This window comes from Garra rufa, chromosome 13 (genome assembly GCF_049309525.1).
Source record: "Garra rufa chromosome 13, GarRuf1.0, whole genome shotgun sequence".
Classification (NCBI taxonomy): Eukaryota; Metazoa; Chordata; class Actinopteri; order Cypriniformes; family Cyprinidae; genus Garra; species Garra rufa.
Genome location: NC_133373.1, coordinates 22,052,100 through 22,069,972, shown reverse-complemented (window position 1 = coordinate 22,069,972; position 17,873 = coordinate 22,052,100). Strand labels below are relative to the sequence as shown.

The 17,873-nt window shown below is 35.3% G+C and overlaps 1 protein-coding gene across 1 annotated transcript in view; it reads left to right on the top strand.

The window, feature by feature from the left end:
• LOC141348440 (mRNA-capping enzyme-like) overlaps positions 1-17,873 on the top strand; it is a 40,210-nt gene that overhangs the window by 6,733 nt on the left and 15,604 nt on the right. Inside the window, exons 2-3 of the mRNA XM_073852746.1 lie at positions 2,166-2,266; positions 15,208-15,274. Of these exons, the coding sequence (XP_073708847.1) occupies positions 2,166-2,266; positions 15,208-15,274 (168 nt within the window). The remainder of the gene's footprint in view (positions 1-2,165; positions 2,267-15,207; positions 15,275-17,873) is intronic.

Here is a 17,873-nt window from a genome sequence, read left to right as displayed (position 1 = left end):
TAATATAAAATAATAGTAAAAATAAATAAATAAATTTAAAATAGAAAATTAGACTATTTTTATGTAAAGTTTACATATTTTAGGTTTTATTTAGTTACTTGTGTATTCATTTATTTATTTATATAGGTGTTTTTGGTAACACTTTATTTTAAGGATCAGAAATTAGACAGTAATTAATGACTAATAACTGCATTTGTAAGTGACTAGTTATGGACTTGTATACCATTACAAGCTATTTATAAGGCCTTTATTGGTTGTTGTCTTATTTTTGTCTTATAGACCCTTTATACTTGTTTCTGTCCTAACAGTGTACTAATTAGCTAAACATAAAACAAACTAATAGCTTGTATTGTGTGAATTACACACTTTATAAGTGCTCAATACACTATGTGAATGTGTAGCTTATAAGTATAAAATAAATATAGAATAGGCATTTCATCACAGACATTTCAATTAACAGAAAAAACACTTTTACACAAAAGCACAGTCTTTCTAGCAGTTGTTCCATACAAAAACAAATGATTTAAAAACTAAATATTCCCCATTCCCTGAATTTATTAATAGCTAACAAGCTAATTTCTCACTAATACATTCAGTATTACTTCAGATTATGTTCCCTGGGACAATTAGACTGTATTGGAAATAGGAATGTTAATTTCATTTATTTTATTTCTCCTAACTGACAACCAACGGTTGTTGCAATTAACTGACAAGATTATGTTAAACTATAATTAAATTGCGTGGCTGTGAGCAGCATAAACAACAGAACATGAGGATTCACATGATCATTCACACACCTGCAGCACTTCTGCAAACAGAAAAAAAAACAATAAAGCTATATATATATATATAAAAATAAATAGGCTTATATGCAAAATATATATGTATTTTTTAATAAATTAACACAATGGAAAAAAAACTGCAGCAAGTAGCAGCCTATATGCAGAATTTTGTTTAGTTTTTGTGATGCACTCTTGAGAAAGCAGCATCCTGTTTGTTTCCTTTATTTTAGAAAAGCACAATGTTTTGTTTTTATTGTGAATGTAATGACATAAAAGACATAAAATAAATATTTTAAATAGTTTCAAATAATGTCTTACGCTTATATGACCACAAAAGCAGTATTGTAAGTTGTTTCCACTTTTATAAGGGTGAAAAAATCAAGGGATCATGCAGGCGCCTATTTGTTGTGCATTTAAGCATTACTAACTTGACAACACAGCCTGTTCATTGTCATAATAAAATACAGTCAGCCAAACATATTCAAACACCATGCTATTTTACTTCCTCTCACTCCACAACAAATCCTTTAAATTTAACGATAGAACAAAACTAGGAACAAAACAAGAATGAAAATATAAGCTAACAAGCCTAAACAAATTAATGTAAAATTGTGTACTTTTATGCAAAAGGATTAAACGTGCAAACGTACTAAAGGAACATCAAATTAAGATATGTATATTTGAAAGTTAACTTTCTTACCATATAGAAAATACTTTTAGATACTAAAATAATATGAATATGATGATACAGAGAAACAGTGCTTTAACGTGAGCAACACCACAAACTCGGACACTGTCTATAGGCTAATTCTGTCATGTGACACAACCACATTTATTTGCATTAAAGCTGCTTTTCTTGACAAAAAGTGTTTCCAAACAAATGTTTGCAACATTTGAACTATCGATATAGAATTTATGTGCTAAGGTTAAACGGAAATCATTTGTGTCTAAATATTTTTTTCCGCAAAAAAACCTTGGATGGAAACCTGGCTATTGAAAAGCTTATTTATTCAGCTTTCAGATGATGTACAAATCTCAATTTCAAAATTCTGGTTTTGTGGTCCATGATCACAATTATACCACAAGGCCTTTTACTTTCTAAAAAAGTATTTCCAAGATAAAACGATTAATCAGGCCACAGAAAGCATGTAGGAAATTGTGTAAAACAGGGTTTTCAACAGGTCTGGTCATGTTTTCATCAGTTTGAGTCACTATTTTGGGTCTTTTTGTTTTCAGGGCACCCTGCAAATTGGTTATGTGTTACTGTTTCTAATATATAGCATCCCTGTTTTTTATAGCTAATAAAGGAGTGTTGTTGTTCTACGGTATTGTTTGCTTTATGTCATAAACTGATTGGTCTCTGTGTTTGTGGTGTCCCTACAGAAATATAAGCCGGGCAGATGTGATGACATTCTGAAGTGGAAGCCGCCCAGCCACAACTCGGTCGATTTCAGACTCAAGATCACCAAAGTCGGCGGGGAGGGGTGAGTCATCATCGCTATGGCAACTGCATTCACTACGCTGAAATCAATGCTGAACATCAGAACACATCCGTACAAACTTCCCACAACTCACATGGAGACAGAGACATCCAGGGGATTTCTCATGTGTGTCTCTCTTTATCTTTATGTATGCGCTGATGTGTGAGCGATTATAAAACATTCAGCTCTGAGTCACACGCAGGTGGTTGCAGCATTAGCAACTTTTCGAGTCGCTACTTTTCGGAACATAATACGCACCAAAATGTGATTTGTGAGGCCCGTTCCTGAACAGACTGGTGACTTTGATTATGTGCGGCTTGACATTTCTCTCAGAAGAAATGTAGCGAAGCATAAAGTGTGAGTTCTCTAGCGTTCCTCATTTACGCCTCTCTCAACCCATCTGTCCACTCCGTCCAGACTGGAGATTTTACTGTCCTCAAATGAGCCAGGCTTATCTTTTAAATGCAGGCGGTCCAGAGGGAAAGTGCTGACCCTTCTGCAAAGACTTTTGTGCGCAAAGCAATTGTTTTTCTTTCCATGTGTGTAAATCCCGTCAAGAACATGTCCTTGCTATATTTGACCTTATTTTTGCATTTTCTTGACAATTAAGCATTGTGAAAATAACTGATTATTTTACTGCTTTTAGTTTATGCTGATATTTATGGTGATTAGACTCATCAAAAATCATTTTTACAACCAAACTCAAAAAGTAAGATGCCTGGTTGCATTACAGTTTTTTAAAAATAGAGGTGAAGTGTGCTTAATTGTTGCAGCGCAAAATATAATTTCTTCTTTTAATATGACTGGGACATGTTTTCATGAGGTTCACCCATATATTGTAGTGCTTGTTTGTGTTTTGGTATTGGATCATCCTTGCGTATAATTTTCTGCCTTGGGGAAGGTACACACAAGATGTGTTCCTGCAAAGCAGCTGGAACGGAACAGAGCAATGCGGTCTCGCGACTTGTTTTAGGAACCAGGCTTGTCATCACTGTTTGTCCATAATTAGGATATTATTAAGACATGAGACTCCAGGAACGAAAACCATAACAAACAACAGAACAATTTGCACAATGCTACAGAAAACAGAAACGAAATCCATTTCTGTCAACCCTGATAAATTTTCATGACATCCATTTCCCATTTCTCACACCTCCCTTGTCATGAACACTATTCACTTCCAAAACAACAACAGTAATCCACAGCAAAAGAAAATCTATGTACAAAAAGCTTTTTCTCACCTTATACAAGGAAACATTATTTGGTTTAATGTCAGTGACAGAGCAACTTTTGCTGTAAAATTTTATTTTGCAGCATTAAACTGTAAATTAAAAAAAAATGCCTTAACCTCTTAACTGTCACCCCTCCCTTCCTCCTTTTTGAACAAAGATGTGAAAAGGCATTAGCCAAACGAAAAAAAAAACGCTTTGGAATACAGACCTACAGTTAAGGTCAAAAGTTTACATCCCCCTTTCAGAATTCGCAAATGTTAATTATTTTATCAAAAAAAGAGGGATCATACAAAATGCATGCTGTTTATTTAGTACTGACCTGAATAAGATATTTCACATAAAAGATGTTTACATATAGTCCACACAAGAAAATTGTAATCAATTCCTCCTTTATTCTTAATACTGTGTTCTTAAATGAATGATCCACAGCCGTGTTTTTTTTTTTTTTGTTTAGTAATAGTTGTTCACGAGTCCCTTGTTTGTCGTGAACAGTTAAACTGCCTGCTGCTCTCTGGAAAATCCTTCATGTCCCACAAATTCTTTGATTTTCCAGCATTTTTGTGCACCACTGATGCTCCAGAAGGAAAAACCATGCATTAAGAGCCGGGGGTGAAAAATTTTTGAATTTAAAGATCAGGGTAAATTTAACTTTTGTCTTCTGGGAAACATGTAACGATCTTCTGTAGTTTTTGAAGATTGTTACTAAAATAAAAAAATATGATATTTAGGCAAAATGAGAAAAATAAATATTCTGTTCAAAAGTTTTCACCCCTGGCTCTTAATGTTAGAATCATTAAGAATCAAGGGGATGTAAACTTTTGAAAGGGATCTTTTTTTTTTTTTTTTAAATAAATTCAATTATTATTTTCTCTTGTGGACTATATGTAAAAATCTTTTCTATGAAATATCTTATTCAGGCCAGTACTAAATAAACAAAATTAACATTTTGTAGATTCCGAAAAGGGGGTGTAAACTTTTAACCTCAACTGAAAGGTTGGTCTCTTTTTAAAGAAGACAAACAGCAGATTATTGTTGTAAAGCATTTCCAAAAATAAACGTGTAAAAAATATGATAGACGTTTAGACAATAAAATGTAGTGTACTAAGGAATATTTTATATAAAATAAAGATTTTGATCTAAATTTTCTATAAAAACCAAATCCATATGTCTAACTATATTCCAGATTTGTTAATATCACAAATATTAGGTTCCTGTAAGATTTTATGTGCTATGCTATACCAAAAAATTGGTGACAGCCCAACTCAACTTTTTTATGCATTTTTCTGTTGCAAAATGATCAATTTCTGTCACAGTATTACTTTTATTTCAAAATTATCACCAGACTCAGACCTTTACGGTGACCGAGAGAGCTCACCGCGCTGCAAAAAACACATGCAAATAGAACAAACACCTACAAATTAAGAAAACATATTCATCAGTTTGACAGCACAGGTTACTCACAACAAAAAATACTCACAACACAACCAAATACAAACACGCTGCAAATACTCATAGACCACATTAAAAATGTTTAAGGGAACCGCACCAACAAGTGACGAACCTGCCTGGGACATGTTTATCAATCTGAAAAGTGTGATTTTTTTTTTATTTTTTTTATTTTAACATCCTGATCATATGATTCCTTAGCTTTTTTTATTATTAGCCTAAATAAACTGACAAAATACACAACTACTGTAACTGTGGAGCGTTATGTAAGCTGGCTACTTTTACAACTTTCCCTACACAATTTAGCCATGGCTTTACTATTAAAATAATTATATTATATAAAATAAATACAAATAAAAAATGCTTACTAGAGATAAACCATGGTAAATTAAAAACACTAATCATACTTTAACCATAGTATGTACCCAAATGGTAATCAATACGAGGGAAAAAACAACCACAACATGGTTACTATACTTTTACTATAATAAAACCATGGTTAATTTTTTTAAAGCATTGTTGGGTTCCCCACCATTGTGGTCTGTGTTACTTGCAGCACGTTTTTGTGTTTGTTTGTGTTATGAGTATTTGCAGCACATGTGCTGTCAAACTGATGAAGATGTTTTCTTAATTAAATCTTACGTATAGAGTAAGTGTATTCTTCACACCTCTGAAGGGTCTTTAGTTTTATCAGATTTATAAAAGACACATACAGCTGTACCGCTTCTCTCCGAAAACAATCAAGCTCCTGGAGCGTGCTGTGGGCGGAGTGACAAGCATGCTTTTGTGGTAGCGATCGTCTGCAAGCTGTGACATTGACATAAATTATTCCCTTAATGCAGGGTTCTTTGAGAAGGTGAACAAGGTTATCTTTCCCTCACAACCAAAAACAAGCTTATTTGGTAACACTGTTGATTTTGTGGTCAAAAACAGAATGTAAAATCCTTCTTCGCGCTGCCAACGACTTCTGCAACCGAATAAACCACAATGATGGGTGTGCTCTTGCTCTCGCTCTGGGGTGCATTTTTCAAAAGCATCGTTAGCAAACTGTGGTCACAAGTTTCATTGAACTCTATTGGTAATGACTGAAATTGTGCCTTTAGTTGACCATACAAGGAATTCTTCCCTTTTTGTGATGTAATGCAAGGCCATACTCGAAAAAAACTTTCAGAAACTTTAACGAACCCTGAAGGTGTGTATTTGGCACAGAAATACTCTGTCATACGTCCAACTTGTTTTTTAAGATTATTAAACTGGTTGGCATTATAAATAAGTCAGAATGCATGAAATAACATTAGACGTTCCCTTTAACAATAAAATGCAATAAAATTACTATAATTGAGCTCGATGAAGCGGTTCTCTCTCAGCCACATGACCTGCGAAAAAAATTTTCTCTGGTGACAACCACATAACTGATGATGATTGAGTAAATTTCCATCATTTGCCAACCAGAGGCAAAGTAGTGCAGGTGTTCCAGTGTTTCCAAGTTTTTTTTAATAACACAATAACAACAGGTGCAAGTAATCTTAGGCTACTCATCAGAATGATCTCCTCCGTTCTTTTTCTGAGGTAAATTCTGGTTTATTCCTCTCAGCGTGTCTTCCAGAAACGAAAAGTAGCCAAGATGGACTTGATGAATGTTCACGTTTGTTTACTGAGGTGATGTGGAGCCAATCGTGGGCGTGATTACATTGGAAATGATTTTAGACAGGAAAAACTGGAGCTCGCGTTGGTATCGTACGGATTACCTAATCAGAGAATATTTGTTTTCGACATGACTTTATTGAAAAGTAGACATTTCAAACTGTCTATACATATATTTTCTCATGTCTGTGAGGCAGGTATTCGCTGAGATTCAAGTTTGTTTACACGTCTGTGAAAGGACGTAACGGAGGCAGCAGAGAGCGCACCCTGTTTATTTGATTTATTTTACAAAAGCACATTGTGTTGTTGTTATTATAACTATACACAAATGAAAGACCCTTTGCAGTTTCAAACGATACCTTATTCTTATCTGTACGATTAAAAATGACGGAGTAGTTTTAGTTCTTTTCGCAGTCATAAGAAAAAATTAAACCACCAAAGGGTTGTCGCGGGATGTTTTCATGTCCATGGGTTGAAGCGACCCCAATAACGTGATATTTAGCCCCTGGAAGGTGTCTCTCACATTGTCCCACAGCAACGTTAAAATAGTGTAGATTAGTGTACAATGTTTTATTCATTTAACATATTTAATATTGGGGGCATCGAAGTTATTTGACATATTTGAAATTTTTTTTTTTACAAATAACACAGTACTTACTTTCCCTAGTAGTTAGTTACTTTTATAATGATGTAACTCAGTTACTAACTCAGTTACTATATGCAAGAAGTACCTAGTAACTATTGCTAATTACTTTTTTAAAGTAACATGCCCAACACTGGTCATTTTTTAGTACATTAAGAAACCAATTGCGCAGAATTTGTTGCTTGCATGTAAAAATAAGAGACACAGCACAGCACAGAAAATGAACGCAGTGAACATCAAGATGCGTCTCCAATGGCGAAGATGTCTGTTTGCCACATTTGTAAATAGTAAAACAATTAAAAATCGATGCATTGGAATGCAGAAGCACGTTCTGTGTGCTTTCCATCATGCACTTGCATTATGAGGGAAAGCGTTCACCTGTGCCGTGACAGACTCTACACCAGGAGGGCTCTATGTTATCAAAAGAAATGTCGAATGAGATGCATGAAGATCTACATCCATGTGTTTAATGATGTAGCTGATCATAGAGCAGTTCAAAAGAATGTTATTAAGCATTCTTTTATTTCACTCTATTGAAACACCACTTGAAAATGATGCTGTTTCTACTTTGAACACACTAAAAATGTAGTTTTTAAACCCTGAGGCCAATGCACAGTTGCTACTGTATACTCTCAGTAAACTTGAGTGTCCTGCCCACACATTTTTCTGATTGGTACGCTGGTGTAAATCTGACTTTGATGTCCTGCACAACAAAACTTCAACTATTTTTAACATGACAGGCCATTTTCTCAAGAAAGGAAAACAGCAAGACATGATGTGGTGGAAAACATGTTCGTCTGACGCATGTATACGTAGAGCAAAAGTTAAAAATAGTGCAGACAGAATGCATGAATGGAGTGCTGGCTCTTGGGGCTAAAGATGGATTCATAAGGTGGTTTACAAATGTGTTTCAAGCACTCAAACCAAAAATGAAAACCAAAATTGTATTTATGCTATTATAATAATTAAAATGATCATAATAACAAGAGTAGTGTGAGCACGTAAACTGTATGTCCAATGGGAATGAATTGATTCTAATGACTGCGTGTAAACGTTCCTGCATTATCATTAGGATTTTACCCAGTGGATATTTTGCTCTTAGCTTTCATTACCATGTTTCAATATTCTTAAGCTTTTCTATGCCTAATTGATAAGGCAAAAAATGTCCAGTGGGTATGTTAAATATATATTTCAAGAAAGCCAATGGTCAGTGAGTGTCATCAAAGCATCATAGAGGCCTGGCTTTTCTACAGCAGATGTGTCAGCGAGCGGCTGAGGTTATTAGCGGGGTTACTTCCCTGCCAGGAAACAGAGAAAGATGACATCTCCACTCTCCTCCCACACAGCTCTCTCTCTCGCTCTTTATCTGTGAGTGTTTTTCCCTCTCACCATGCCCTCTTTATTTGCTGAGAGCTTTGAAATGAGATGGCTAAAGTAATAAAAGAACCCCTGACTCTTTGCATAGATGACACTGAATGCTGGAGAGCTGTAATGAGAAGACCTTGGGTTCATTTGGGGCAATTTTTAAGGAAATGAATTTGTACTTCAAATTTGTGCGGTTTGAAAACAGACAAACATTTCATTAGTCTAGCTGCTCTGCAAACACGCTCCAAGTGTTAAAGGAGGCAGAACGGATTCTTTCAGAACATGTCTCAATAGTCTAGTAACATTTTTGTAAAAAGCCTTTGTTGCAGTGAAATCTAAAAGGCTGAAATAAAAATCAAACATTCTCCTGTTGAATGTACGGACTCTGCAGTGTAAAAAGGATTTAAGCCTTCTGAATTCATTTTATAGCTGCATGATGTACAGGTGTGCTTCTGTTTGGATGCATCTCCACTGACCTTGAACACCTATATTATAAAAGCCACGAGTTCCCAGTTCAGTTTCAATAGAGAGAGAGAGGTGGCACTGCTTGTGAAGAGAAAACTCTGCTTGACGGCTGCACCACACATTGCAAAACATGAATATTATATTTTTACATGTGTCATTGACCAGAGATGATTTTATTCACAAGCATTCAAACTTTTGGTATTGAGCGATTTTTCAGCTGCCATCATCCATCAGGACTTCTCTGTCATATGGTCAGCAGTCTAACACTTTTCTTTGGAGTCCTGGACTTGTTAAAAGGCGAACTATTTTCCCATTTTCAGCTTGGCCACCCTCCATTTTCCCTTTCTCTGAAAAGTGTCTCATTGCCAGATGCAAGAGAAACTCAATCAGATGCGTTGAAGACTACTTTTTTGGCTTACCTGGCCATTATAGTACCTTTCGCATTCTGCTTGGCAATTTTGGGCTGTTTTTCTTTTGTTCAGATCCAAGAATGTGTTCAGAAATACATAACAATAGTACATCTAGTGACTCAAAATGTCTGACAGAATTTTAAGATGGTACTGTTTTGATATCATAATGAGGGAAAACATTCTTATTACAGAAATTGAACTCTTGAAAAAGAAAACCTTAAGTAGTTTGCCAACTCAACGTTGTATCAACGTTATTTACCGTTGGTAGTTACGCCTAATATATTTGGCCATTATAGTAGCTTTTGCATTTGGCGTGGCAATTTGGGCTGTTTTTCTTTTGTTCAGATTCAATAATGTGTTCAGAAGTAAATAAAAAATGCAATTCTTACGTATAGTGACTCAAAATTTCTGACAGAATTTTAAGATGGTACAGTTTTGATATCATAATGAGGGAAAACATTCTTATTACAGAAATTGGACTCTTAAAAAAGAAAACCTTAAGTAGTTTGCCAACTCAACGTTGTATCAACGTTATTTACCGTTGGTAGTTACGCCGAATATTTGGCCATTAATAGTACCTCTTGCATTCGGCTTGGCAATTTGGGCTGTTTTTCTTTTGTTCAGATCCAACAATTTTTTTAGAAATATATAAAAAATGCAATTCTTACATACAGTGATTCAAAATTTCTGACAGAATTTCAAAATAATACTGTTTTGATATCATAATGAGGGAAAACATTCTTATTACAGAAATTGAACTGTTAAAAAAGAAAACCGTAAGTAGTTTGCCATGTTTTTCTAGTAGTATTTCTTAGAAATATATAAATGTGGTGTGACCAACATTTAGAGACATGTAAAAAAAGGACCTCATAGACCCTCATGGCTGTATCAACGTTATTTACCATTGATAGTTACTGCTCCGGGTGTGTGTTCACGGTGTGTGTGTGTTCACTACTGTGTGTGTGCACTCTGATGGGTTAAATGCAGAGCACAAATTCCTAGCATGGGTCACCATACTTGGCCTCACTTCACCTCCTTTCCTTTCCTTTCCTAAATATTTGGCTATTATAGTACCTTTTGCATTCGGCTTGGCAATTTGGGCTGTTTTTCTTTTTTCCAGAAATATATCAAAAATGCAATTTATACATATAGGGACTCCTAAATTTCTGACAGAAGGATGGTACTGTTTTGATATCATAATGAGAGAAAACATTCTTATTACAGAAATTAAACTCTTGAAAACTCTTGAAAAGAAACCCTTAGGTAGTTTACTATATTCTTCTAGTAGTATTTCTTCGAAATATATAATTGTGGTGTGACCAACATTCAGAGAGTTAGTTACTGTATGCAGACATTTCTTATTTTTATTTTTTTTATTAATTTATGTATTAAATACAGAGTAAATGTTTAATAATTAATTTAAGCACTTATATTTTTTGGTTTTGTTTTTCCTTTTCTTTATTAAGGATGCTCTTATTTGTCTTTGACCTTTATGCAAATGAGCGATGACACGCTACACCGACTACCAATGACAGTGCGGCGAGTGATCTGCTGGCTGATACAGCTGGATACCATGGTAACCGTTTAATCACTGTCAGTGTGAACGTGGCTTTACGTTTTTGATCTGCCAGTTTCACAGATTGCGGTTGACATGCAGCCATCCAATATCATCCAGTCTGTTCACGTGAGTGTAAATTTCACAGAATCTCTGCTGAAACATTGTCATCAAATGAATAAAGAGGTCCAGATACTCCTAAATATTTTTTTTTTGAGCAGTCAACAGATGGTTGAGCTTGATGGTCTTAATTATACTAGAAAGAGAGAAATGCACGTTTCAGCAGTTCACACATTGCTATACAAATTATGGAAACCGTAATGACACAACCTGCCGAAAGAGCAGCCTGCTGCTAAAGAGATGTCTCAATGTTAGCCAAAACCGTCAAAACACAGCAGCTTTTGTGGACACTCTGTCTCGTCCCTGGACAACTAACGGTCTGGTCCACACTGAAATTGATTGCAAATGGTTGCGTAAACAATTACATTGGTTTCATTATTTGACAAAAATATCTGCATTCAGAGTGATAAAACAAGCTCACAGGACACACAGTAAGAGAGGCTGAACACAGTCATCGTGTTTCGGGAGGCTCCAAATATACAGCACCATTAGCTTGACTGGCAGGGTGTTCTTTACCCCTCAGTGTCAGGGTTGGGATCCGGTCTCCTCCCCGGTGATTTACTACTATTTTGGATGGTAACACATTTTAGTGGGCATGTACGTGTGAACAGCTGGGACCATTATAGAGCACCGCTGATGAGAGGAGAGGGCTACAGTATTCTACTGACTGTTTGTTAGCAAATGCAAGACAAAAGAACCATTGGCAGTGATTGCCGATTCTCATTCTAAATCCAATTCCAGTCCTCATTTATTTATTTTTCTGAATAATATGATGGAATGCAATGTGATCGTTTCATATTTTAAGTCAGGTTTCTTGCCTTTTGGTCCGTTAAAAGTAGAATTAAAGTTACAGGTTAATTAAAATATTGTTAATGCATTATTTGCTGATAAAAGCTTCCAAATTACGATTATTTGAAGATATTACATGGCAAATCAAAAAACTCAATAGCTTCTTTAAAAAGTAGCTTCTGTAAAAAGTGACTTTGTCAAAGAATTATAGTTATAATCTGTTTTACAGTTACTTTCTAGTCCAAGCTAGGTGTGGGGTAGGGAGGCAAACAGTAAATATAGTAGTGTTTATTAATACACAAAGCTGTATGTTAATATTCTCACCTATTGCTGTTCTAAAACTTTTTTTTTTTTTTAAGAAATTAATCATTTTATTCAGAAACAACATAAAAAATTGGTCAAAAGTGACAGTAAAGCAGGGCCAGAAATGAACTTTTCTATTAAGCAGCAATATTTGCCCCCTGGAATAGATTTCCAGGGGCATTTTCTGCATTCGTGAAGGTAGGGGTGAGCGATATGGCAAAAATATCATATAACGTGTTTTTTTTTTTGTTTGTTTGTTTGTTTGTTTGTTTGTTTTCAGAAATGTCACAATTCTTTGTCATGTTGGTTTTACTATTTTACAAGTTGTCTGAGCAGTACAGCAGTACAGCCAAACTAATTTTCCTATTTTAAAAACCCTACAAGGTAACAAAATATAAAACAAAAGGAATGCCAGATATTTAGGCCAAAGTGGGGAAAGATAAAAAAAAATCTTTGTCATTATTTTATTGTGGTTATTAAAAAAAGGGACAAAGATAGGCTACATGTTACAAATACACATAATATACAAATAAAACAAACAGTGTTTTAATTTGTAGGTACAGTAGGTGTGTGTATCAGTAGCATTCCAGAAATTGAATTAACAAATATAAAAATAAAACACTATATACATAAATTATACATTGACTCATTAAAGCAACTGTAAGTTCTTCAGTCAAGAGCAGTGAGTGATTTTTCTTTGTGTTTTGTTTTAATTGTGACACCCGTAATACATTGTTTAATTGTGCAGGGGCAATTTTGGCCCTTTTATCTTGAATCTGTGCAGCAGTTTTTGTTCATTTTGGTGGCATTTTTGCGACAAGCCCTTATTAATTTTCGACCCTACAGTAAAGAATTTCTAATGCTTCAAAAGATTTCTATTTTAAGTAAATGCTGTTATTTTGAACTTTCTATACAACAAATCCTCTGTTGACCAAATTTCAGAAACTTCCCTGGCTCCAATTGTTGAATTTGTTACTATAAATAAATAGACATAAATAGTGATGAAACCCAAAACATTACGGCCCGGTTTCGCAGACAAGGCTTAAGCCTAGTCCTAGACTAAAATGTAAGTCTGAGCAGTTTAAACTGAAATAAAATTGCACTGATTGATTTTAAAATATATCAGTGCCTTTGTTTTGTCTCAAGATGCACACCAGTAATGTTTTTTTCTAAGCATGTTTATAAAAATTACTTAAATGTCCTAATTGAACTATGGTCTAATCCTGGCTTAGTCTAAGCCCTGTCTGGGAAACCGGGCCTACATGTCATGGATTTATATTTACTGAGTAATGCACTGTTTTGTAGATGGTTACAATTTTTACCTGAGATTTGAAGCCGAAATACAGTGGGGTAAAATGACTTTAGAAAGATGACAGATACAGAAACAATATATATTTGTTGGTTCAACATTATTTGTTCTTCAGACGTTCCTCTTTAAAAGAAAAGTATGAGCTGTATGCAAAGTGACCCACATATAGATTTTGGCTGGTACCAGTTTACTCTTGGAGCCAAATTTGATCCTAATATATCTGGAAATGAACCAAATAGGGCCTTAAAAGTGAAGATAGTGAAAGAAAAGTTGGTTAAGACCTAAAATCTTAAAGGATAAACTTGGGAGAAAAAATGGTCTCCCTTAATTTTGAACCATTGGCATCCAACCGATTTGACCATCTTTCTGAAGTCATTTTTACATTCCTGTAATTTGGCTCTGAATCATAGGTGAAAATTGTGATTTTGACCCCCCTCTACAAAACAGTACATGACTCAGTAAATATACATCTGTGACACTGAATATTTTGGATTTCTTCTTTATGTATTTCTTTTAACAGAAGAAAAAATATAACCACAATAATAAATATTAGCCAAGGACCTCAGGTTGAGTTGTCATGAAAATCAGAAATGTTTCTCGATCATCAAATCAGCATATTAGAATGATTTTTGAAGCATCATGTGATACTGAAGACTGCGGTAATGATGCTGAAAATGCACTTTTGATTACAGCAATAAGTTATATTTTAAAATAAATGTTTTTTATTAAATAAATAAAGCCTTAGTAAGCATAAAACATAACCATTTTGTGTATATATATATATATATATATATATATATATAGAGAGAGAGAGAGAGAGAGAGAGAGAAGTCTCTTATTCTTATCAAGGCTGCATTTATTAGATCAAAAATACAGAAAAAAAACAGTAATCTTGCAAAATGTTATTACAATATAAAATAATGTTTTTTATTTTAATATACTTTAAAATATATTTTATTCCTGTGATGCATGCTGAATTTTCATCAGCTGTTACTCCAGTCTTAAATGTCACATGATCCTTCAGAAATCATTCTAATATTAATTATCAATGTTGAAAAACAGTTGTGCTGCTGAATATTTTTTGGAACCTGTGATTAGTTTTTTCAGGATTCTTTGAAGAATAACAAGTTAAAAAGAAGAGCATTTTTTAAAAATATAAATATTTTCTGACAATGTAAATCTATGATATTACTTTTTTATTAATTTAACACATCCTTGGTGAATAAAAGTATTAATTTCTTTAAAAAAAAATCTACAGCAGTGTAGATATTTATGCCCTGTGTCCTAGTGCATTTATTTCTGTGACCCAGTCAGGTCAGTGCTTCATTTACCAGCATCTCATTCAAAATTAATTTCACTATTGATTTTGAAAAAACCCTTTATCCTTGTCCTTAAAAAGACTCTCTTCCGAGCATTCCCCTTCAAATCTACGCCTCTGTATGAAGCACTTGTTGTCTTTGTATTTGGGAACCTCATCCTGACTGTGAAAGTCTTACAGGTACTTATTATGAAGCCCAGATAATTACATGGCAGTATCGGAGGACATCCTCCATAGCTGAGCTGCTATTATTTCCCTGACTTCCGCTGTCTTGGGGAATATCACAATGCTTGCTTGTCCGGATGTGAAATTTAATTTAGATCTTTATTTTCGCTCTTTCTCCAGACTGATCCCGCAGACGGTGGGTCTTCTCTACGTGGGGAGCTATGACATGCCCTTTGCACAAATGAAGGTGAGAGAAACATTGGTTCACATCTCTGATAATTCCTTCTGTCAGCGTTCCCTCTGTCTGATTCACTGCAAATACAGACGCTGCTAAAGATAGTCCTGTCATTGTCAAGTGCTCTTTACATGATGTGCTTTTAATTAATTGAGTCAGACAGGTGAACGTTGTATCACACTAGAGCTCAGTTGTGTAACCCAGTGATGGGCTTTCCTAGACACCAATTTGAGGCACATGCGGTAAGCATGCACTCGATGAGCAGGCCTTACTGAAAAAAGGCCTACAACAATAGAACATATTGTAAGATGGATCCTATTGTATGACTAATCGAACACACAACTGTAAAGGCCCATTCACACCAAGGACGATAGCTATAATGACAACGTTAAAGATTATATTATAGTTTTAACAATCGTTTTCTGTAAAAGAAAACACCACAGCAGGACTGTAGTCCACACTTCAACCATAATGAAAATTGCACAGATGAATGATTGTTGGGATCACTTTCAGAATGATTGTTCCATCCATCCTACTCAAGCATTTAAAGTGTCAAACCAAATAGCAGCGAACACTTATAATGAACACAATGTTATTGTCCTCTGGTGTGGACGCTAATATACTCTAGGAACTAGTGGTAGGAATCTTTAGGTACCTGATGATTTGATTCATATCGATTCGTGGGGTCATGATTCAATTAAAAATCGATTCACAATTGTACGATTTTTAATCAGGATTCAGTTTTTCATCACAGTTTTTGTGCAAAATGGACATCAAATGCACCAGTATTTGCTACAAAAACACACCAGTCTAAAGTATGAGTACTACTGACTAAAGAAATTAGTGTTTCCTAATAACTATTATATTATATATAACTATTAACCATGTTCAGAAAGCAAATGACTTTTATTACGGAACCCCTAAAGGGAATAAATACAAGATGAGAGGGAAAAAAAAAATCTCTTTAGGATCGTCTCCTAAAGAGGATTCAACTGCGGGATCGGAGTGCCACCAGTGCAGAGCTTGCTCAGGAATGGCAGCAGGCAGGTGTGAGCGCATCTGCACGCACAGTGAGGCGAAGACTTTTGGAAGATGGCCTGGTGTCAAGAAGGGCAGCAAAGAAGCCACTTCTCTCCAAAAAAACCATCAGGGACAGATTGATCTTCTGCAAAAAGTATGGCGAATGGACTGCTGAGGACTGGGGCAAAGTCATATTCTCCGATGAAGCCTCTTTCCGATTGTTTGGGGCATCTGGAATAAGGCTTGTCCGGAGAAGAAAAGGTGAGCGCTACCATCAGTCCTGTGTCATGCCAACAGTAAAGCATCCTGAGACCATTCATGTGTGGGGTTGCTTCTCATCCAAGGGAGTGGGCTCACTCACAATTTTGCCCAAAAACACAGCCATGAATAAAGAATGGTACCAAAACACCCTCCAACAGCAACTTCTTTCAACAATCCAACAACAGTTTGGTGAAGAACAATGCATTTTCCAGCACGATGGAGCACCGTGCCATAAGGCAAAAGTGATAACTAAGTGGCTCGGGGACCAAAACGTTGAAATTTTGGGTCCATGGCCTGGAAACTCCCAAGATCTTAATCCCATTGAGAACTTGTGGTCAATCCTCAAGAGGCGGGTGGACAAACAAAAACCCACTAATTCTGACAAACTCCAAGAAGTGATTATGAAAGAATGGGTTGCTATCAGTCAGGATTTGGCCCAGAAGTTGATTGAGAGCATGCCCAGTCGAATTGCAGAGGTCCTGAAAAAGAAGGGCCAACACTGCAAATACTGACTCTTTGCATAAATGTCATGTAATTGTCGATAAAAGCCTTTGAAACGTATGAAGTGCTTGTAATTATATTTCAGTACATCACAGAAACAACTGAAACAAAAATCTAAAAGCAGTTGAGCAGCAAACTTTGTGAAAACTAATATTTGTGTCATTCTCAAGACTGTATATTGATGCTTTCTCTCGCAGTTATATCGTTGGGTAATTATTATTAGGCTATTATTATTATATTTACTAGAAAATCAATTTTTGAAATTTGTGAATCGATCCGAATCGCTAGAAGACTGAATCGCGATTCAAATGTGAATCCATTTTCCCCCCCAACCCTTACTGGGAACACTTTAATCACACATTGAATCTCAATAAATATTAAAGTTGAAAATTTTTACTTACATTTTGTAATTCGTTGAGAGCCAAAATGATGTGAGAATGGACAATGGAAGCCAAAATCATCAACTAAGGGCTGAATTGAAAATCAAATCAAAAATTGAATGAAATGAAATTAAATTAGAGGCTGATTGAACTTGCATGAATTCCATACGCCTTATTCAGCCCGCCGCCATTTTGAATCCAAAATGAGGCTGTGAGGGATAGCGGTCCAGCAGCGCCCACTGTGGCGTATTGTTGCGTACCGGGATGTAGATCGTATAACTGTAATATAATAGGTCATTTCACATTTTTCCACAGGACAAAGAGCTCCAGAAAACGTGGATTGTTCGACAGGATATATAACGTAACTTTCAGGTAACAATATTGCATTTATTTAAGAAAATGACTGTGGAAAGACTGCTAAATTTCTAATGTGAGCATGTTTATCTTCC